Raw genomic sequence first — 20,857 nt, 5'->3', positions numbered from 1 at the left:
CACATTTAGATTTGCTTGTGTTGTTTTGCCTTGAAGATTTCATGATGATTTGATTGTTTGTGACTTTTTGCTACTACTGAACTGATTCCAATGGTTAATGATAGGTTTAACTCATGAAAGATGATTGTAGGAGACCTTAGAGGCTTGCCTTCAAAGAGAAGTGAATTACATTTTAATTTAGATTATATCATGAACAACATTCAGATAATACCAACTCCCAACTCTCTCAAAACTTTGGAAAAAATGCTTATAAAGATTAAAATAAAAATAAGATTTAGGTCTGGGTAGACCTTAAATGCTTGTGAGCACTTTCCATTCTAGCGGCTATGAAGATGTCAGAGTAGAAAATGAGACTGTATTACATTGCATTTCATAAAGATAATAAGATCTGGTTATGTCTTAAGGCTACCGACATTATCTCTAATTTGCAATCGAGTACTAAAAAGATATTGGAGAATGAAGAAAACAAAACATATACTTAATATAATAATCATGTCCCAGTCAATCACATTCCAGAAGCAGCTTTGGATGCTTCTTTGAGTGCCTTCATGATCTCCTCTGACTTTAGCCCATTGCTGGTATAGACGATGAGGGGGCTCTCCCTCGGCACGGTGTCTTCTCTCTGGTAACTCCCTGCTTTTCTGAGAAGTTCCTCTGAACCTTTTGCCACAATGCCTTTCATGATCACAGTCTTGTGGGAACCTGATAAGAGCTCTTCATGATCTGTATCTCCTTTTTCTCCAGCAATGATATACATATTTGCAATATTCAGACCCCAGCGGACGAAAAGATACCTCAATTAAATAAAAAGAGACCATCCGTCATATGCCATATACATCCTCAAGTCAAAGCAGTTCATAAACCAGCTTGTCTAGGAAGAACGAACAATATTGATAATTTCTGATTATGTAAGTTAAGTTCGGGACTGTTTGGATGCTTATATGTTTTGCATAATTGTAAAAAACGATTTTTGTAAAACAGATTTTATGAAAAACACCTATTTTTTGCTAAAAATCAAGTTTTATGACATCAATTTTGGCAAAACAGGTTTTAAGGAAAACAGCAAAACAACCATTTTTGTAAAATCGTTTCATTTTAGATTTTCTATAAGGTTGTTTTACTAAAACTTGTAAACCAAACAGCCCAATGTTGATGGACTTTCAAGGAAAGCAATAAGCCAATGTTGATTAAATCACATGAGAACTTAATCAAATTAAATTTGTAAAATTGTATTTGTCTGAGTCAGAATCTAGTTGAAACTGCTCAGAAAGGTAATGTGTGGAACAAATCTTTAGATTTAAATATGATATAACTGAAGAGTTAGCTTAAAATGAAAATTCTAGAGAAGGATAGCATTAACTTTGATATTTGTGCATGAATAAGCTTAGAACCCATTTGAAAATAAATCTAGAAAAATCTTAGGTAGTGTAATTCAATTGGTGTTACAGAACTTCTCTTAGCCTTCATCTTACCTTTCTAAATTATTGTCATTGACACTAAAAAATTACTTAATGATATCTGATGTACCACAATTTGCAATAAGAATTATTGTGAAGCTTTGTAGGATTTTCCTTACAGCAAGCAAACTTAAGACCATGAACAAGTGCTCGAGACCAAGACTCATGTAACACAGAATTATTTATAGTTCTTAATTGACATAAAATGCACTACTCACAGGATTTACTTTCACTTAAAAGCTGACTGAGATACATACCTGAGTGCTTGAGACCGAGATGCTAAAAGAGGAATAACCTGCAGCCTTTTTGAGTTCCTGCAATACATGAGATGGCAGCGGAGTCCTCGCATCCTCAGCTTTTGCCGCAGATCATCCACACGCTTAGCCTGTAGCAGGATATTGCCACTTTGATAATTAGACATATAACTTACTAAACAAGAGCTTTATTTCCAGAAGTTCTTCTGACACTGCATTTGCATACCTTTGTTGGATCCTTGATAAGGAATGAAACACAGTGATCATTGGTTGATCGCAAATCTAATTCAACAACTCTTGATGAATTCTCTGATCTATTACCACCTTGACCATCCTGAAAGTTCATTAATTTTTCTATAGTCCTTTTCACACCATCGTGACCCCATCGGTACTCGATATGCTTGGCAAAGTCAGGGTCTGCACAGAACTTGCCATCCTCTTCCGAACACTGCTGAGAGCCTGGATAATACATTTCACTTCCACTGCTGCAGATCAGAGCATCAAAATCTTTAGCCTGGATATTCCCTGATTTCATTAATTCTAATGTCTCGGAGATGGGCATAGCAGTTGATAAAGCAAATCCTGAATTCTTTGACATCTCAGAGTCTGATCTTACAACCTTGAACACCTCCTGGATCACCTCTAGCACCCTTTTATCAGGGCCTCCCTGATCATTGTAGCTATCAATAGCTATCACAAAGAGTTTCTGCCGCTTTCTGATAAGAGGGTACTTGTTAACTGAATTGGCCGAGTTATCAGGCTGTCTCTCACTGTTGTCTGCATCCTTTGCTTCAGGTATTTGCCTCTTTATCTTGTTTAGAATGTGTTTCACTTCTTGTACCTCAGGTTCACCCTTTTCTGTTTCTTTATCTCGCAAACTGCTAATGGAATATTTCTCTCCATCGATAGATAGCATTAGAGATGATTCTTGCACATCCTTCAGTGAGTCTCCGAGCGATTCCTCGATGACCATGTCACCTGTTGGAGTGTCCGTCTGCCATTGCGGGTGCCTAATCCTGCAAGCTGCCACTCTTGTGAGATATGTCCTGCAATGCTCAGGCCATGAGAATAGATGTATATTTCGCCACCCATTTTTCCTGCATTCATGCCAGAGGTTTTTATCTGCAAGTAGCTTCAACAAAGCATCAGCTATGGCCCTTTGGTCATGTGGGTCTACAAGCAGCCCATTGTTCAGTGCCTGAAGTGTATGACCACAAGAAAAAAGGATCATAGTATCACAGGAATATCAGTGACTTAACCAAAATGAAGTCGATATTTGATCATCAGAGTAAAGAGTAATTCTATTTACCTGATGAATGTCGACTGGACCTCCATTTTTCGTAGCAACCATTGGAAGCCCATGTGCAGCTGCCTACAGGTTTTGTTTTGTCTCTTGTATCAGTAACTTAATGTTCCACTTTGGTAATAGGTGTCTGTATTGAGTTTGCTCATCATCATACTAACCTCAATCAATGTAAGACCAAATGGCTCAACAAGAGCTGGATTTATGAAGACTCCCTGCCAATAGAATGGATCTTGCTTAACTAAATGATTATGCCAAGGACTTAAGATACTGTCCGAGAGCTAAAAATCTATCCAAACCTTTGTTTTGGCTGCAAGCCTGTAGATTTCTGGAACATCAGACTGCCTATGATGCTTCGGGTAGGCCACAAGTCCATACAAATCATACTTGTCAATCAGCTTCAAAACCGTTGTGAGGACACTAGCATTACCCGACGACATCTCGTCTATATCATCTCTATTTCCCATTATCAATGTCTAATGACAGCACAAGTGTTGAGCAAGTATCATCTCTATTTCCCATTATCAATGTCTAATGACAGCACAAGTGTTGAGCAAGTATGATATTTTTCTAGAATAAGCAATCTAAATGAGTGAAGAATCAGTCCTTACAAGGTTTGCAAGCTCTCTCAATGGACGGGATTCTCCAAAAGCTCTCACAAGGGTGGTGATGTTCTTTTTTGGGTCTGGTCTTGATAAGGCCAGGATCATTGGCTTGTGAGGATTTGTGAAAAAACGCATCACCTGAGATCGTAGTTCTTCATGTCAGAGTGAGCATTAGCTATATTTGAGGGAGAAAAAAAAGAGAGAGTTGTTGCAGGAATGGCTTACATCAGAAATTATGGAAGGCATTGCCATTTGTTCTCCATCTCCTACTAGATCTCCATCTGCTTCAGCTGTATCTTCCTGGACTACAACATTGCTGAAATCCATACCGGGAGGAATGACCTGCAAATTTTATGACTTGTATTCGAATGTACTGAAAGCTAGAGATTATCCTCATGCTTATGTAAGAAATTGACTTTGTAACAATAAGCTCACCGTTTCAATTACGTTATTAAAGAAAAGTATTCATTTCATTATGAGTTGGGTAAAATTGTGATTTGCATCTATATTTATTTATGTCAGGTAATATTATCAAATCCTGTATCATATATGAGATAAATTTTCAACATCATTCATCAGTTAGTTTTCTGCTAGAAAACACTAGCGAAGTTTGAATGATATGTTTGCTATCAAAGCTTAATGCAGAGCACAAGACAAGATAAATAGCTTGATTGTTTTCCTGTCAGCATAGTTCTTATCATGTAACTCAAGTTCCTGGTGACTTTAAAGTAGAAAAAAAAAATGAAGCAACTATGATCATAAATTCATAATAAATACTTGCTAGCTACACTAACCACCATCCTCGGCATGTGACGTCCATGACAATCGACACCCTTTCTATTTCGAGCACGTAAAACCTTCTCAAGCTTTACATTAAAGCCATCATACAAACCCCACTGTTCTTCAATCTCTTGTTTTGTGCTTGTGATGACAAGCTCTGCAGCATCCAAAGACAGCTCTTCTGCTTCTATACGCCTCACTATCTTATAAGTAGCATTTATATCCTCCTTCGACTGGCGCCCTTGCTTAATAAGCTGTTCCAGTTTATTTCTTCCTAGGGAGTGGCCTGTAAGGACCATGGGAACATTCAGAGCACCAGAAAGAAGAGCAGCAGAGTCTCCAGCATCAGCATAGTGCCCATGAATTACATAAGGCCAAACAGGACATCCTCCACCAATCTGTTCTCCTAACACTCTTGACATATTAAGAATGTGAGCAAGAGATCCATCAACAAACTCTGGGATGTGTGGCCACAGCAGCTCCTTTCGAAGATATTTATTCCTCGGACCGCAAGGTATGCGAATGATATAAGCTCCTGCACTCTCTCCAGTTCCATCTCCTTCATATGAGCCTGATGCTAACATCTCTGTGGGCTCTCCATAGCTCCAGTCTACTTCAGGGGATGATATTTGTCGAGTGAAAAGATCGACTCTATACACCCCTGGCATCATAGAAAGTGCACGAGCAAGTTCGACGACGTATTTCACCTGAAGATTCGATGAGAATAGCATCATACCAATCATATCATAAATCATTTTCTTGGATTAGAGAGAGAGCTTAAGTGGCATGATAATCACCTGACCGCCAGTATCCGAATCACGACCGAGCTCCATGTTTTCCCCGCGAACAAGACCATGCAAACTGGACAAGAAAGAATTGAGAGCAACTGAATTTTTGAAAGGGACTGAATTTGGACTAATGGAACAGTAGTTGGAATAAAGCTTTATGTTGGACTGGAGCATGTAAACTGGACAAGAAGAAATAAAGGAGAGAAACATAATTTACCAAAGAAATGAAATTTTGATGAAGTGTCATATGCAACGCTTAGTTACAAGGTCTGAGCATTTTTTGGTGGATACATAAGATCATCACATCACAAAGAAAAGAGAAGGAAAAACATTAAGATCTGATGAAAGGCACTTCACTGCAGAATCCTCCCCCCCTCCCTCCCTCTCCAACAACACACAAATATACATAGTAAGGAAAGACCTGGCGATTCATAAAGTAGACAATGTAGGCAACTGGTAGACACATGAAGCATGCTATAAGAAATGGTATATGTAACAGGAATGGACATAGAAGGATATGAGAGAAATCCTTAAAATGGCGAGTACTCGATGTAATACCAAATTGCAAAATGGCATGCTTTTCTATATCTTAGTCCTTTAAAGTGAAATATCAGTTCAGAAATTAGTTGTAGTTGAAGAAAGTTTTGATTCTCATTTGCACATATATAAAAATTATGATGATTGTCTGTCTCCTATAATTTTATATACAACAGGCTTTCTTTGAAATGCTCACCGAAATAGTTCAGGTGATCACTGAACTATTTCGGTTCCTCTAAGTTTTTTATGATCACAAAAGACAGCAGGATTTTGGAAGCTGATACGTGTCAGGTCATCTTGAGAGCTATCTAGATCTGTTTCATCTAACTAGATGTCAGAGACAGAAAATGGTCTGAAGTGGGTGCAGCTCCTTATAATTATGGATTTCATCTAGACATGAAAAAACTGACCTCAGTCTAGGAAAATAACATGATTTACGACGGCAATAAAAATGTGCATTACTTCTTAAGCTATCCGTTAAGGTTCATCATCTCAGTATCAGACCCGTACCAATGTCACACTAGCATAATGTCGGTACGGTATGGTACAGAGTTTTTTTTGGCATACCAAATATAGGTACGGTACGGTATGGAGTACTAGAATCAAACTGGTATGGTACTCCCTGTACCGCACGGTTCGGGCTATTACGACGTACCATGCTATCTGTTTGGAGAATGCAAGTTAAATTTAACTAGTTACCTAACATCCATTGATACAGAACTAATAGATGAATTCATTTGACAGAGACTCAATGACAAATGTTGAATAGTAAAGGGAAAATCCAAACTTCATGCCAAAAAAGACTAAAAATCAAACTAAGGGCTGCAGATATTTCCTTCTACAAGTGATTACTCATCTGAAAAATTCAATTAAATTATGTACTTAAGTGAATATATAAGAGAAAAAATATGGCAATAAATAGTGAAAAGTGCTTACATAATTTATCCTCCATCTGATAGCTAAGAATGGAAACATCATCCAAGGTTTTATCTTTCGGTTGAAACCAATCCATTTCAGCTGAAATTAATCGGTTTCGACAAAAGACGAAAAAAAATAAACCAAGTTGCATGTTCCGGTCAGTTTAGACTGAAAATGGCCAAAACTAGTTATAAACATCCTTTAAACATTTATTTTATTGTTTTTAATGATATTGTAATTATTTTTTATTTATTTAATCATAGGCTATATAAATTCTTGCTGGCTTTTCTTTTTTTTTTTCTTGAGTTAAAAGAGTGGATACATTACAAAAATATCCTTGATAGTTTGAGGTATCTGGAATGGTTCTTATTAGAGAATTGTATAAATATTATTATAAATAACAAAATACAATACATTTCACAAAATAATATTTATATACATATTAAATATAACATTCCATAACTATATGCATTCGAGTAAACAACCTCTACCTCAAATATATGAAAAGAAATGCCTAAATTCTACATATTGGAGAGTATTTATATAAAAAAAAAATTGACACCAAAAGGATTCATAATTATTAAATGTAATGATTGTTGAATAATTTAAGATTAAGTAATACATATTATAGTACAATAACTTAGTATACTTGGTAATTTTACTTTTTACACAGGATTAAATTCAGCCATTGGTTATCTGTAATAACCCCCCCCCAAAAAAAAATTTATATAAAAAGGGATAAAATAGTCCTTTAAAATTGATATAAGGGATAAAATTGGAAGGAATCAAAAGATAATGGCATAGTTGTAGATGCGTTGAAGTGGTAAGGGTAAATTGGAAAGGAATCAAAAGTTAATGGCATAACAGTAGATATGTTGAAGTGTTAGGGGCAAAATGAAAATTTAATAATATTAAACAAAGAGTGAATAGTATTTGATGTGACTTAATTCATGGGTTTGAGCTCGCTGAGGCGTTGGATTGAAACAGAGAGGGGGGAGTCTCAGACGAACAGAGAGAAGAAAAAAAGGAAGAGGAAAAGAAAGAAAGAAAAGAAGAGGAAGAAGAAGAAGAAAAAGGAAGGAAAGGGAATTCCGGTTGCGCTGCCAGCTGAAGAGAAAAGTGTAGATCTCCTTCTCCTCTACGCAAAGACCTCGATTTCTAAAAATAAAAAGGTAAATATCCATCACTATCTAGTCTTTTGATGACATTAGGCTATACAAAGGGTGGATGTAGTCTAGAGGGGTCGGATAAGGGTTGTAGAGGTGGTTAAAAGAGGAAGAATCGGATTTTGACAAATTTTTCCGGCACTACGGAAAAACTGTGTCGAAGTCCCAACTTCGGCGAATTATTTTGGGGGTCAAACGGCCTCCGATAGTGATGCATGTTACCTTTTTGGAATTCCCTATGAGTGTAGAATGTTAGGTAAAATTCATCAAATTTGGAGTTTGGAAAGTGGATCAAACCCGGGATGAAGTAACCGGTTGTCGGCCTGGGTTACTGTTCATCCGGATGGGAAAATAGGAGATTTCATGCCATAATAGGGTATTAAGCCTAGATTAAGCTAAGAGGACCTTGTACTCATGCAAGGGAGTCCCTAATACACATAAATGGTGAGTTAATTAATAGACAAAGAAAAAAAGAAAGAAAAGAAAAGATTTAGGGAACGGAGGAGTTGAATCAATTAAAGTTCATATATTTATGATTGGCACGTAGATTATGGCCCTTGATACAAAACTAAATGTATTGTCAATGCATGTATCAATTAGGCAAGAAGCTAGGGAACAAGAGAAAGAAGTTCCCCACTGCCAGCTGTAGATTTTTGGAGGCGTATTAGGGCTGTGCCAGATTAACAGGTGAGTGGGAGTCATGTACTTTGCACCATGAGCATCCTTAATTCATTTTCATGAATGTCGCCAAGTGTGAATTGATTCCACTTGAGCATATTGATTGATATTGTAGTAGATTCCTCTATAATCTTGATTCTCCATGCTTGATTATTTTGTACATGCATTTAAGGAAACATTGAGAGGAATTACAAGGGGTAGATGAGTAGTTAAATTGGTTCCAAATTGTGAAATGACTTCTTTTGTAAATTGATTTCATTTCCTCTATTTCAAAGACTTGTGAGTGGTAGTCTTGATCATACTCCTTTTAGTAGAGTATTGGGAGGGTGCATTATGGCATTTATGCATGGCTTGGCAGTATTTGCAGGATAGTCGATGGGGGTTGGACATCGGCCTGCGTGCACATAGTAGCCTTCTGGGTGGGCGGAGCCCAGTCCCTTCCTAGGAGGGACACGGCCCTAGGCGTAGGATCGGCCGGTCCTACGATTTATATTCTGCTTGCCGCCGGGCATAGTAAGACCCCGCGAGGTGCAGTATGACTTTCCGCGGATGTAGAATTTCCGCGAGGTGTCGTTTAGTATATAGATGTGAGATGGATTTCTGTTCTGGATACTGGCCAGCATTTACATTATCAGTATGGTGTCTTATCCTGCATATGCATGTGACAGTAGGGAGTTGTTGCTGGTTCGCCTAGGGCGTAAAACCCACCTTCCGACAGCTGTCTAGCATTTACATTATCGATATGGTGTCTTATCCTGCATATGCATGTGACAGTAGGGAGTTGTTGCTGATTCGCCTGGGGCGTAAAACCCACCTCCCGATAGCTGTCTAGTGATGATTTCGCATATTGACACCCTGATTTACATATTGGTGTGGTGTCATATTCTATGTATGCATATGGCAGTAGGGAGTTGTTGTGGTTCGCCTGGGGCGTAAGACCCACCTCCCGATAGCTATTTATCGATGATTCAGCATATTGACACCTGATTTGTATGTTCCAGAATTATGATCTGTTGAGCATATTCATGAGTAGCATATATGTTTACTTGATTATTCCATATATGCTTCAGATGAGTTGATATTGATTGTGGTGATATTGATGATTTACTCCATATTCTCTATGTTGAGATCATGTTCATCTTGTTATTGATCTTGAGATTTCACCTCGAGCCATGATTATATCTGGTCTCATGTGCATAGTACTCTCTACTCCACTCACTGAGTATTCATATACTCACTCCCCAGTTTGGTGTTTTTGATTGCAGGGCAGGTATTGTATAGAGAGGAGCAGGGTTAGAGATTGCCTGCTAGCTGTGCCGTTCCATAGTATAGTATAATGTAGATAGAGGTTTATACCTTTTGGTGTATTATAAACCTTCTATTGTATATAGTGTATAGTTACAGTCATAGGTCCTATTGTGGATATGGGTTGACCATGGATGGATTGGGAAGCAGGTATATATATATGTGTGTGCAGATCAGTGGTGTGCCTGTGATAATGTATTGCTAAATATTGTCCAGGTTTATTATGTGACAGATTATGTGATTGCTGCTCTGACAGGTAGTGTGTTGTATGTATTGAGATAATCCTGACAGGTCACCATAGGAAAGGTGATCATTTTGTGCATGTATCATGTTAAAATTTTCAGAATTTATTGATGATTGATAGGTAGTAGGGTTCTACGTGGTGGCTGGTGGCTTTATGCCTACCCGCACCCTAGGACCGTCGTGGCGGCCCGCCGGAAACAGGGCGGGGGTCGTGACATTATCCCTTTAAAACCTATATAACATGACATACTCTAAAATATAGGTGTAATGACTTTTCTTGGCTTTTATATTTCTTCTGTGTTTCAAATTTTTTATTTTCTTGATTTTTGATCGGAACTCTAAAACTTGGAGCAAATTATTTTCAAAGTGTCAAAATTGTCAAAATCGAAATTTTATAAAGCTTGACGAAACTAAAATAGTACTTATAGAGGGCCAAAGATATAAAATAGTACATTTTGACTGGCCTTTTTATATGAGGTCTTGGGTCATTAAGAATTTTCCTAAAATTTTCATTTTGGAAAAAAAATAGCAGCATTTACAAGAAGAAATATACCTAATAAGGACAATGTAGAGTCTCTTCCCCTTGTTCTCATCTGACCAGACTTGGAGGTTATCTGATAAGTTTCTTTGAAGTTTTATTCGTGGTGTCTCGCATTGCACCATCTCTCCTATTGTGTCCCCCCTCCCGGCCTCAGAAAAGTCCTCCGGCAAGTCCTCTGTAGCATCCTTACGCCCTTGCTCTTGCTCCCACCTATGCTTTTCTTTCCTCTGAAAATCTTCCCATTCCATCTGCTCATTCATGCATACACACAATATTTAGAATGTTACTAAGCCAATTTAATAAAAACTAAAAAATTGCAATCTCTTGATATTAATTTACTTGTAGGGGAAAATTGGAATAACCTTCTAGTAGGAAAATACAAAATAAAGTAACAAGATAACATGCATCTTTTCACTAGACAATGAAGTATGAACTTTTTTAAATTCTACATGTTTTAAATATTTTTCTACCCAAATTATCCACCATATTCTCATGAACAAAATGCCTAAATTTATACAATAAATTGCTGACAAAATCAGCACATCTTCCTATAAGGAACCATATAGGTCTAGCAACTACCAATACTATTTTCCATGAGATCTTATTATTAATACAATATTCCTTAATTAAGACCCCGTTTGGGAGAGCTGTTGGCGGTAGAGCTTTTGAAAGTAGAACTTTTATAAAAAATTGTTTGTTGTTTGATAATTACATTTCTAAAAAGCTATGAAACTTTAATATGTGTTTGGTAAATAAAATAAGAAAGTACTTTTAATATGATAAAATGACCATAAAGGATATTACATAGCATTATACAACAAAACATAATAAATATAATATGTATTAATACATAAATATGTGATATAGTATAATATTAATGTAATACAATATAATATTATTATAATATAGTAATATAATATTATATACTATAGCATGATAATTTAATATAATATAAAATTATTTAACATAACATATAAATATATTATTATATAATGTAATATAATATTATATTTATAGTATAATACAATAATAAAAGTATAAAATATTATAATTATTAGCATAAATTAATTTTTCAGACTTATAAAGGGATATTTTGTGTAATTATTCTATTTTATTATAGGTATTTTGATCCAAAAAGAGAAAATATTATAACTCAAAACAACTTTTTTGGAGAAGCTCCAAAATACCCTTATAAAGGGACTTATAAATAGAGTTTCTTCCGAAAAATTGTTTTAGCTTTTTCAAAAAGCTAAAACAACTTTTCGAAAATTTTACCAAACATTCTTAATTTATCTAAAAGTACTTTTGAAAAGTCAGAAAATACTTTTTGGCCCTCCAAAAGCTTCTCCAAATGGGGCCTAAGTCATGAATAGTTCACATATATTCTATAGAACTAGCATGCTAAAAGAATGCTTTCAAAGTAGTAATTATCCATACACATTTTCAAGATATAAGAAAAACTAACTAATTTCAAATTCATTACAAGTTTTACTTTGCACAAGGACAAAACCATTTCTTCTGATAGTAAATTCATATCTATAAAATCTTTGCATGTTACATTTAAATTATCTTAGTGAATTTTTTTTTTTTAATTTTTTTTAAGCAGCCTTTTGAAATAGTTGATTAAATTTTCTTCAAAACTATTAATTTAAGTGACTCTTTCCTACCATCAATAAAATTAAATGTAGAATTCAAGGAACCGAATAACTCTCTACAGTTAATCCTTTTAAAAGATTAAAACCAACCTAATTTCAGTATATGATTACTTCAGTCAAACTATTTTTCCTTTCTACACTTTTTTCTTGCTAATAGTTGCAACATTCTATAGTCAAATACATAGATGAAAACTCAAATACCCATAAACATAACCATTAAGCCCGGTCCCAAATATATGGGATCCGCTTTATAAATACTCAGGTACTTCAAGACTATCCATAATAATACCAAAATACAAGATATTGAAATTATTGTGTGACTAGATTGTTAGACTTAATTTTTAATGAAGCACGTAGTCCATAGATAAAAACAAACTATGAAAATCTTGATATATGTGAATCAAATGTCATCATGTGGCACTATAGGAAGAAATGATAATTCCGACTGGTATTTGACGATGCTAGAAACTAGCATCGTGAGTTGTCTACTGTGCCAAAATTTGCGGACGTTTTTTTATTAGCGTCGGTAGATTACGACGATTAAAAGCGTCGGTAATGGAGGATATTGTTTTCTTGACGCTTTTTGGTAAGCATCGTCGGAAGCTAAGAATTAGCCGACACATATAAGCGTCGGGGATATTAGATGACGCGATTAAGCATTGTTGGAATCCAAATATGTTATATGCTTGAGGAATAAGTCGAGAGAAAGAGGATATAAAACATGAATTTCTATACTTTTCCCTCCTGATCCAAGAGAAATCAATACCTAACTTCTACAAATGCTATATAGTATAATTTTTCTCTTGCATCACCTACTATGCTTGTCTTGCTAACAACAAACAATATTGAAGATACACAAAGAACCTTAATAAAGCAAAAAGGCAAAAGTCAATTATGAAACAACAACAATGAAGTAGATAAATTTTTGAAATTCAGCTTAAAAAACTCTTAAAATTCAAAATCATTCTCCAAAATTTAATCCAACAAAGTATCTCCTTTGACCTTTTATCACCTGCATTCTTCCTCAATGTGCAATGCCAGATGGATAAGACGCCTAAAATTTGTTATATTTCCAATTCCCCATAAATTGCATGTATCTTGATGTCAAAAAGGAACTTTAAAGATGTATTAGGAAAATTCAATTCAGAAAACATGCGAAAGATGATGGGCTGAAATCACACACATTGCAATGATCAACGAATTCGAGCAACGAGGATATGAAGGATGAAATATTGAAACGGAGATTTGGCAACCAGACCCAATTTGCACTGCAACATCATGTTTGTGATAGCAACATAGGACATATATATGTTAATCCAGTCAGGGGCGGCCCAATACATTTGGGGGCCTAAGGCAAATCCAATGAATGAGGCCTCTTTTTTTTAATAATAATTTTTTTTAATAAATATAAAATATTTAAAAAAATGATATAGAAATAGATAGCTATCAAGTATACTATTTCAATAAAAATATATAAATTTAATAAAAATAGGTAAAAAAAATTTTTAATTTAATATAATTTTTAAATAAAAGTAAATAAAAGTAATTGTTCGAAAAGAAGGGCCATGAAACTGATTAATTAACTAAGATAATGCTTGACAATAGTGTTTACCATGTCAAGCAAAAGTGGAATAGGAAATGGTTATCTCATGCCACTTCATTGTCAAGGTAATAAAAAAATTGCACCTCTCTATAAGAGAAAGTAGGGGCATTATGGGAAATTCACTCCATCCAATAAATAAAAGTCGGGTGGTTCTATATACACCCCCCTATTGCTCAGGACACCCCCCAAAAATTAAAAAAAAATTAAATACTCTCTACACCCCCCCATTTGCTAAGGACACCCCTAAAAAATTGAAAATTCCTAAATTACCCCCCACCCTCCCCACCCCCTCACCTAAATTGCTCTCTACACCCCCCAAACCCCCCCCCCACCCCGCTCTTCCCCTCCAAAACACCTCGCCAACGCCCAAAACCCCCCCGTTCCCCCTTCTCCCTCTCGTCGCCGGCATTCTCCCGATCTCCGACCACCTCGCCGGCTTCTCCCGGAACCACCTCGCCGGCTTCTCCCGAAATTTTTTTTTTTCACGGTTCGTGCTCCGTTCGGCACTGGATCGCCGAACAAAAGGCTTCTGTTCGGCTGAACAGTGCCGGACAGAAGCCTTCTGTTCGGCACTGTGCAGCCGAACAGATCTGTTCGGTTGAGGGTTGCCGAACAGAAGGCTTCTGTTCGGCACTGTTCAGCCGAACAGAAGCCTTTTGTTCGGCGATCCAGTGCCGAACGGAGCACGAACCGTGAAAAAAAAAAAATTTCGAAACAAGGTGGAACACGTACCTTTGCGGCCGATTCTTCGTCCCAAATCACTAGTTGCTTGTCCATGCTTCGAATGGGGCTTAAATCTCCTTCAAAGATTGCCTAAATGATGTAAATGGATCGAGGGGTTTAAGGGGGGTTTGAGGGGGTTTTTTTTTTTTCTTTTCAAAACGAAACGGAGGAGGAGGAAGGGGGGGGGGGTGTATGAGAAAATTTCAAGGGCAATATGGTAATTACACTAAAGGTTAGTTTGGGTATTTTTTTTTGGTTTTTGGGGGGTGTCCTTAGCAATAGGGGGGGTGTATATAGAACCACCCATAAAAGTCCCATCCCACCGTCTCCCCTTCAAGTGAGTACCCAAGCAGCAACTGCAACATCACAGCACAGCAGCCATTCAACTCCCTCTAGCTCCTTTTCTCTCTCTACCACCCAAGAGGGGAGAAGAAACCGAGAGGAGAAAATTAAAAGAATCTCCACCCTCCAAGAAGTCCATCTCCGATCCCCCTATCTTTCTTCCCGATGGCCCAGCTGGATCAGGAGTAATGTGAGGGAAGGAAAATCAAGACCAAAACCAAAAAAGAGAAGGGATGAAAGATAAGAGTGGAAGACGAAGGGGAGAAGACGAGAATGGAAGGAATGAGTGTTTGTATAGCTGCAGCATCTTCCGGTGGGGGCCTTCCCTGGGCCGGGGGCCTTAGGCGACCGCCTCAGTCGCCTAAGGCTCGAGCCGGCACTGAATCCAGTTAACTATACTATTAAAACAAAATGAACAGCATCGACCTGCAATCAAAACAAACAAGATTAAGCAATTACACATAATTATGCAAGCATGGATGACAATTGACAAGATATTGGGGAAAAAAATGCCAACACTTCCATTCAGTGCATCTTGCACACTATCGGAAGGCGATATCGAACATTAATTAGGGGAAACCAAATCCAGAAGACATGTAATATATAGGAACTGTGAATAGAAGTATATATTAACATAAGACAGATCTTGAACAAAAACTTAGGACAGGTATCAATTTCCTTGCAGTCCACTTACAGTCATGCTTTTCAACCTATCATACCATTGCATACAAAAACAACATCAAACAAGTATAAAGAAGACCCAGCTAATACAAACAAAGAAAGATCTTGAAGAAAAAAAATATCCCAAGATTTGTAAACACTAATGAACGAAACCAACATTTACATTAAAAAAAACAACAATGCAATACAATTAGTCATAAAATGGGTGGAAAAAAGGGCTTAAAACCAGAATCCAACTGCACCTTGTCATCAGGGGAGGAAAAAAAAAAGTGCAAAATTTGACATCTTTAAAGAAGAAAAATGTTACAAGATTCAGAAAAAAAAAAATAAAAAACTTATCAAGAGAAAAACATGATATTGGACAGCAAGATCATGATAAAGATTTGATTTTGAAACAAATCCAGATTATTAAAACATATCAAGAAGGCAGTGAGATGATAAAGAAGATGAGTTCTTGACCTGTTTCTTCTTGCGGGCGAGGTGCCAAATCCTCCAGCACATGTTCTCAAGGCGTGCAGAGCGCTCGCGGGAGTCGCGGGTGGCGACGACCATGATCCAGGTGCGGTGGAGGTCGTGCTCGTCGACGCCGGAGACCACCTCCTCCACGAAGTACTTGGTCGGGTTGAAATGGCCCGGGTCGAAGTGGTGGCCGCCCCGCTTCTTCTTCGGGCTCGCCGCCGCTGCCGCCGGCCGGTGGTGGTGGTGGTGGTGATCCTCGGCGACCGTCGCCGCCCCGCTGTCCAAGATCGCTTCCAGGTATCCATTGATCCACTCGTTCCCCACCATCGTTGCCATCACGAACGATCAACAATGCAAAATGGGATCAAAACGGTAGGGTTTTTTTTTGCATGAAAAGAAGCACAGAAGAAAACTTTTCACGTAAAACTATGGAAGAGAATTGGAGATAGAAGAATGACTGAAAAAGAGAGAGAAAACGAAGAAGCATGAGACAAATGGAAAAATGCAGAATATGACAGTTAATCCAATTCCGAATTTTTTTCCTATCATTCAGTCAATACCGTTGCAGATTAATTTCTTTACAACATTATTAACATTAAAACTTAATGTAATAATCTACTCAGTTTTGAAACACCTAAGATTCGCCCCTCCCACCCGGTATAGATGATAATAAAATGGGAAACAAGATCGCTAGATGGAAAGTTCTAATGCACCTAGATTAAGAGGACAAGAGTTGATCTTGTGTTATATCATTACATTAAGTTTTAATGCAAAATGTTTAGTTTATATTGTTGATCATGAGTTGAGCCTCAGGTCTAAACTATAATTATTTTTAGTTGGGCTTTGATCCGGTTTTATTTAAAATTTGACATTTTTTGTGCATATGCATGGCCCGTGATTAGCTCTAAATAACATAAGAACCATGATGAAACATAGCTGCTTATATATTAAGGAAAAAAAGAATCGAAGCTTTAAGATTGGAAGTGTCACGCCTCCAACCTGAGATCGAAGAATTGAAGATTTAAGATTGGAAGTGTGGTGCCCCCAACCCGAGATTATAAGTCAGGGGTCGCAGCAACCACCGCATACTTATAAAAAACTCTCTCAACAAGCATATAATACATCTTAACATGACAGCAGTAGAACAAATTTAAATAATATTAAAATAACATTCAACTTCTAAATTAAATAGCAAAAATAAAAATCTTACATAACTAATAATATTCCAAATCTTGCATCAACTAAAATAAAATCTAGTCTAAATAAAGATGTCAAAATCTTGTTTCTAATCGCTCTGTCAAGATAAATTCTCGAGTCACACTAGTTCTCTAGATTTGTAAAAATACTAAAAAATCGTATAATATGCTAGATAACCTAGTAAGCGATGATCACTTTCGCCAGATAAATCAAGCAATAAAATAATAATAATATAATAAAATTGAGCATGTAAAATATATTGATTCAAAACCAAATTGATATGCTATCCAGTCGTTTCAAATTTTAAATCTTGTTTATAAACCAATTTCTTTCAAATCATCAAGTTCATCTCGATAGTCATGAACTATGATCACATTTATACCCTGTGGCTGGGCTAGAATATAAACTCATTAAAGTACCAACATATAACTTCCATTGGCAGAATGTCGATATGCCAATGTATAACCCTCGCTGGAAGGGTGTCGATATGCCAACGACGACCCCCACTGGCAAGGTGTCAATATGCCAATGTATAATCCCCCACTGGCAGGGTGTCAATATGCTAATGTGTAACCTCCACTGGCAGGGTGTCGATATACCATTGAATAACCTACACTAGCAAGGTGTCAATATACCAGTGAATAACCCCCTGGTAGGGTATCAATACATAGTCTGGCTGCGAGTTCAAATCCATTCCGAAGCAAAACCCCTTTTTTTATATTCAGTGTTCAAAATCGTAAGATACATAAAATCATACGACATCGAAATCAATCGAACATAATCCACATCAAATTCAATATGTTCAATTAAGAATCATACAATATTCTAGAAAGAGGCACATATAATAATAAAATACTATGCATCAACTTCATAAATTAAGAATAATTTGATTCAAATTTTTTTTATAAATTTACCGATAAATCTAGAAAAAGAGTTACATTATTTACCTTGCGAAGAAAATCCAATTTCTGGCCTTATAAACCTGAAAATCCTTCTTAGAGCCTAATATTCAAATATTATATTTTTTATGAAAATTTTATTATAATTATTTAAAAAATTAAAATCTTAAATTCTAAGACCCTTAAAGGGCTTATTAAGCAGGAATTCCTGACGTTCAGGTTAGTTTGTTTAGAGTGATTTTACTAAATCATGCTCAGACTAGGGTACAGATGGTTCAATAGAGATCGAAGATGATCAAATCTAACAGTATTTGGCAAGGGTCAGGATGGGGACTGACACGCCGCCCGACGACCTTGGATCAGGGTCCTTCATGCTATCAATTTGTATTAGCCAGTGTTGATGGAATTTATTAGTGTGTATGGAACAGTTGGTACAACATTTTGTATTGAACTAAACATGCTTGAGCACACTAATTTTGTTTGAGTAGGTTTTTGTAGCCTTTTAGATCATCTCAAACATCATTTTTTTTAAAATTAAAGTTCCAATTGATCCAACATGAAGTGGAAATAACTTGAATCATGTCAGTCAAATATTTAAACTAAAAATGGTTGGTTACATTTTCTTTCCTTTTTGCAAGTGGATAGTTGATTGTCTATGTTCACAAATCAAATATATGGATATATGCTCAAAAGAAAGAAAGCAAGTAAAATAGAAAATAGGATTCCTGGTGAATTCTAGCACTCACATTGTCAAACCACATAGTTGGACAGGAGGAATTAAAACCATAATACCTTAATATCATGTAGTTGGACATCCAACCTAAAAAACACCAAGTATAGGTGAAGGAGAAAGTAAAAGGAAACACAAGGAGCCGCAAAATAGTGGTTCAATGCCTCGAAAAGGTATAAGATGATGGATCTAATGCTGAACAGGATTTTTTTGAAGGATTTATATTAGCAACTGCTGGCAATGAAAGGAGATAGAATCATAGAATGTTCTTTCTGTCTTTAAACATGCCTCATTTGGAAATTAGGAAATTACAATAGTGGGAGAAATGTATGGTGGTTGGAATATCACATCTCACCCCCTGATACAGAAGAATACCACAGACCATGGTATGCCATGCCTACACAAACCGGACGGTACGGAGCGTACCATACCATACCAGTTCGGTACCTGTACTTGGTACGGATGGCATACTAATATTCAATACGCCAAAAAAATTCTGTACCGTACTGATACTATCCTAATGTGGCACCGGTACGTGGTCCGATACCGAGACGGTGAATCTCACCACAAACCTTATTATTTTGCCAAAATATGGCAAAGTTTTTGATCATCTAACTGCTCAAATTGCCATATGATAGGAGATTAAGCATGGAGTCCTTCATTCTTCAAATTGAATTTTGAAATAAGCAAGGACTCCCATATCCCCAGGAAACACTTCTTCTATGCACTTAGCATTGTTGGACATATTCTGCCGCTATGCGGGCCATACCTTGCGGGCTCCCTGAGCAGCACAGGGAGGGTCACTGTCAGCATGTCCTGCCGCCTGCCAACGGTGATGGCTTGGTTAGTAGGTGAGTTATACTCGAGGGTCCCTGAACCCATGGCGAGGCCAGGTCGGAGTCCGGGGTGGGCGAGGCCTGGTCGGAGTCGACTCTTGGCGCTGCCTTTGGTGGAGTTTAAGGAAATAGAGTTGCACCTTCACTAACACTGGTCGGTTTTGGTGTAATGGTAGTTATATGCAATAGTTATATGCAAAAACACTATTCCTACCATATGAAATATAATCTAATCATCTTCCTCAAGGTTTTTTCGAAAGACATGAGATTTATGAGCTTACAGCCATTTATGAAGCCCATTGCAGCTATGAATGAAATAAAGATTGTTGAAGCACCTCTGAAACGCCTTACAATTGATAAGAGAATCATTTGCATGATCATTTAACCTCTTCACCTTGAAGTCCAAAAACAGAATGCAAGGTAAACAACTCTTGAGCACATCAATGTGAAGGCTCTAGGAGATCATGACCAAGATAAGTTTATGTGAAGTACCATGATATTTATGCATGCTTCTACTATCCAAGTCATCTTTTTTCAACTTATTTTAGGGAGTGCAAACTGAGGACCTTGCCTCTAAAGGACTTATCCATAATCCATGTTGAAATAAGTCACTTCTTTAATCCATAATCTTGTTTTATCTGGAAATGAGATCGAACTCCTCTGGCCTTCATTTTTTTTTAATTGACTAACAACCAACTGAAAATTATATATGCCTATCTATTAGCTTTATGGCCAAAACCTGCAGAACTTTTCTTCTATCCTCTTTAAGAATCAAATGAAAAATAAAATTCCCACTTTGACAATGTAAAGGTCCTCAAGCATAATGAAACATGACCACCATTATTTGTTAACATCTGACACATAATACAAAATGGGTGTGTGCCTGTTTGTTACCTGATTTTCGGAGAGTTCACTCTGCTTTTCGAGGTAGGTGGGTAGCTAAAACTGCACCATATCCTGGTTCCACTATAATATATCTAGAGTTTTCTTTTCAAGTACAACAAATATATGTAGTTCCTTTACAGGGAATAGTTTCATTTTTCAATTTTTTTTAAAAAGAAAACTACCTTCAAATTTCAATTGAAGTTTAAACCTTAAACCTCACTGAAAAATAGGTTAGCTTCAATGGATCTGAATCATTTATATATCAGTATATT

General features: G+C 36.8%; 1 protein-coding gene across 1 annotated transcript; it reads right to left on the bottom strand.

Moving 5' to 3' along the window:
• Nucleotides 1–325: 325 nt before the first annotated feature.
• On the bottom strand, nt 326–16,365 carry LOC103710846 (putative sucrose-phosphate synthase 2). Its single transcript, XM_008796754.5, has 12 exons — nt 16,039–16,365; nt 10,588–10,823; nt 5,197–5,260; nt 4,414–5,106; nt 3,845–3,961; nt 3,626–3,757; nt 3,314–3,490; nt 3,176–3,229; nt 3,021–3,083; nt 1,938–2,909; nt 1,715–1,842; nt 326–794 (listed from the first exon to the last, which is right to left on the bottom strand). Exons 1-12 carry the CDS (start codon nt 16,363–16,365, stop codon nt 506–508), a joined length of 3,252 nt encoding a protein of 1,083 aa, XP_008794976.4. The 3' UTR covers nt 326–505.
• Between the last annotated feature and the right edge of the window lie 4,492 nt (nt 16,366–20,857).

This window comes from Phoenix dactylifera, chromosome 4 (genome assembly GCF_051530095.1).
Source record: "Phoenix dactylifera cultivar Ajwa chromosome 4, Ajwa_hap1_PhDact_Kaust_v1.1, whole genome shotgun sequence".
Lineage (NCBI taxonomy): Eukaryota > Viridiplantae > Streptophyta > Magnoliopsida > Arecales > Arecaceae > Phoenix > Phoenix dactylifera.
The sequence above is the reverse complement of the archived record's forward strand: the minus strand, read 5'-3'. Positions and strand labels throughout refer to the sequence as shown.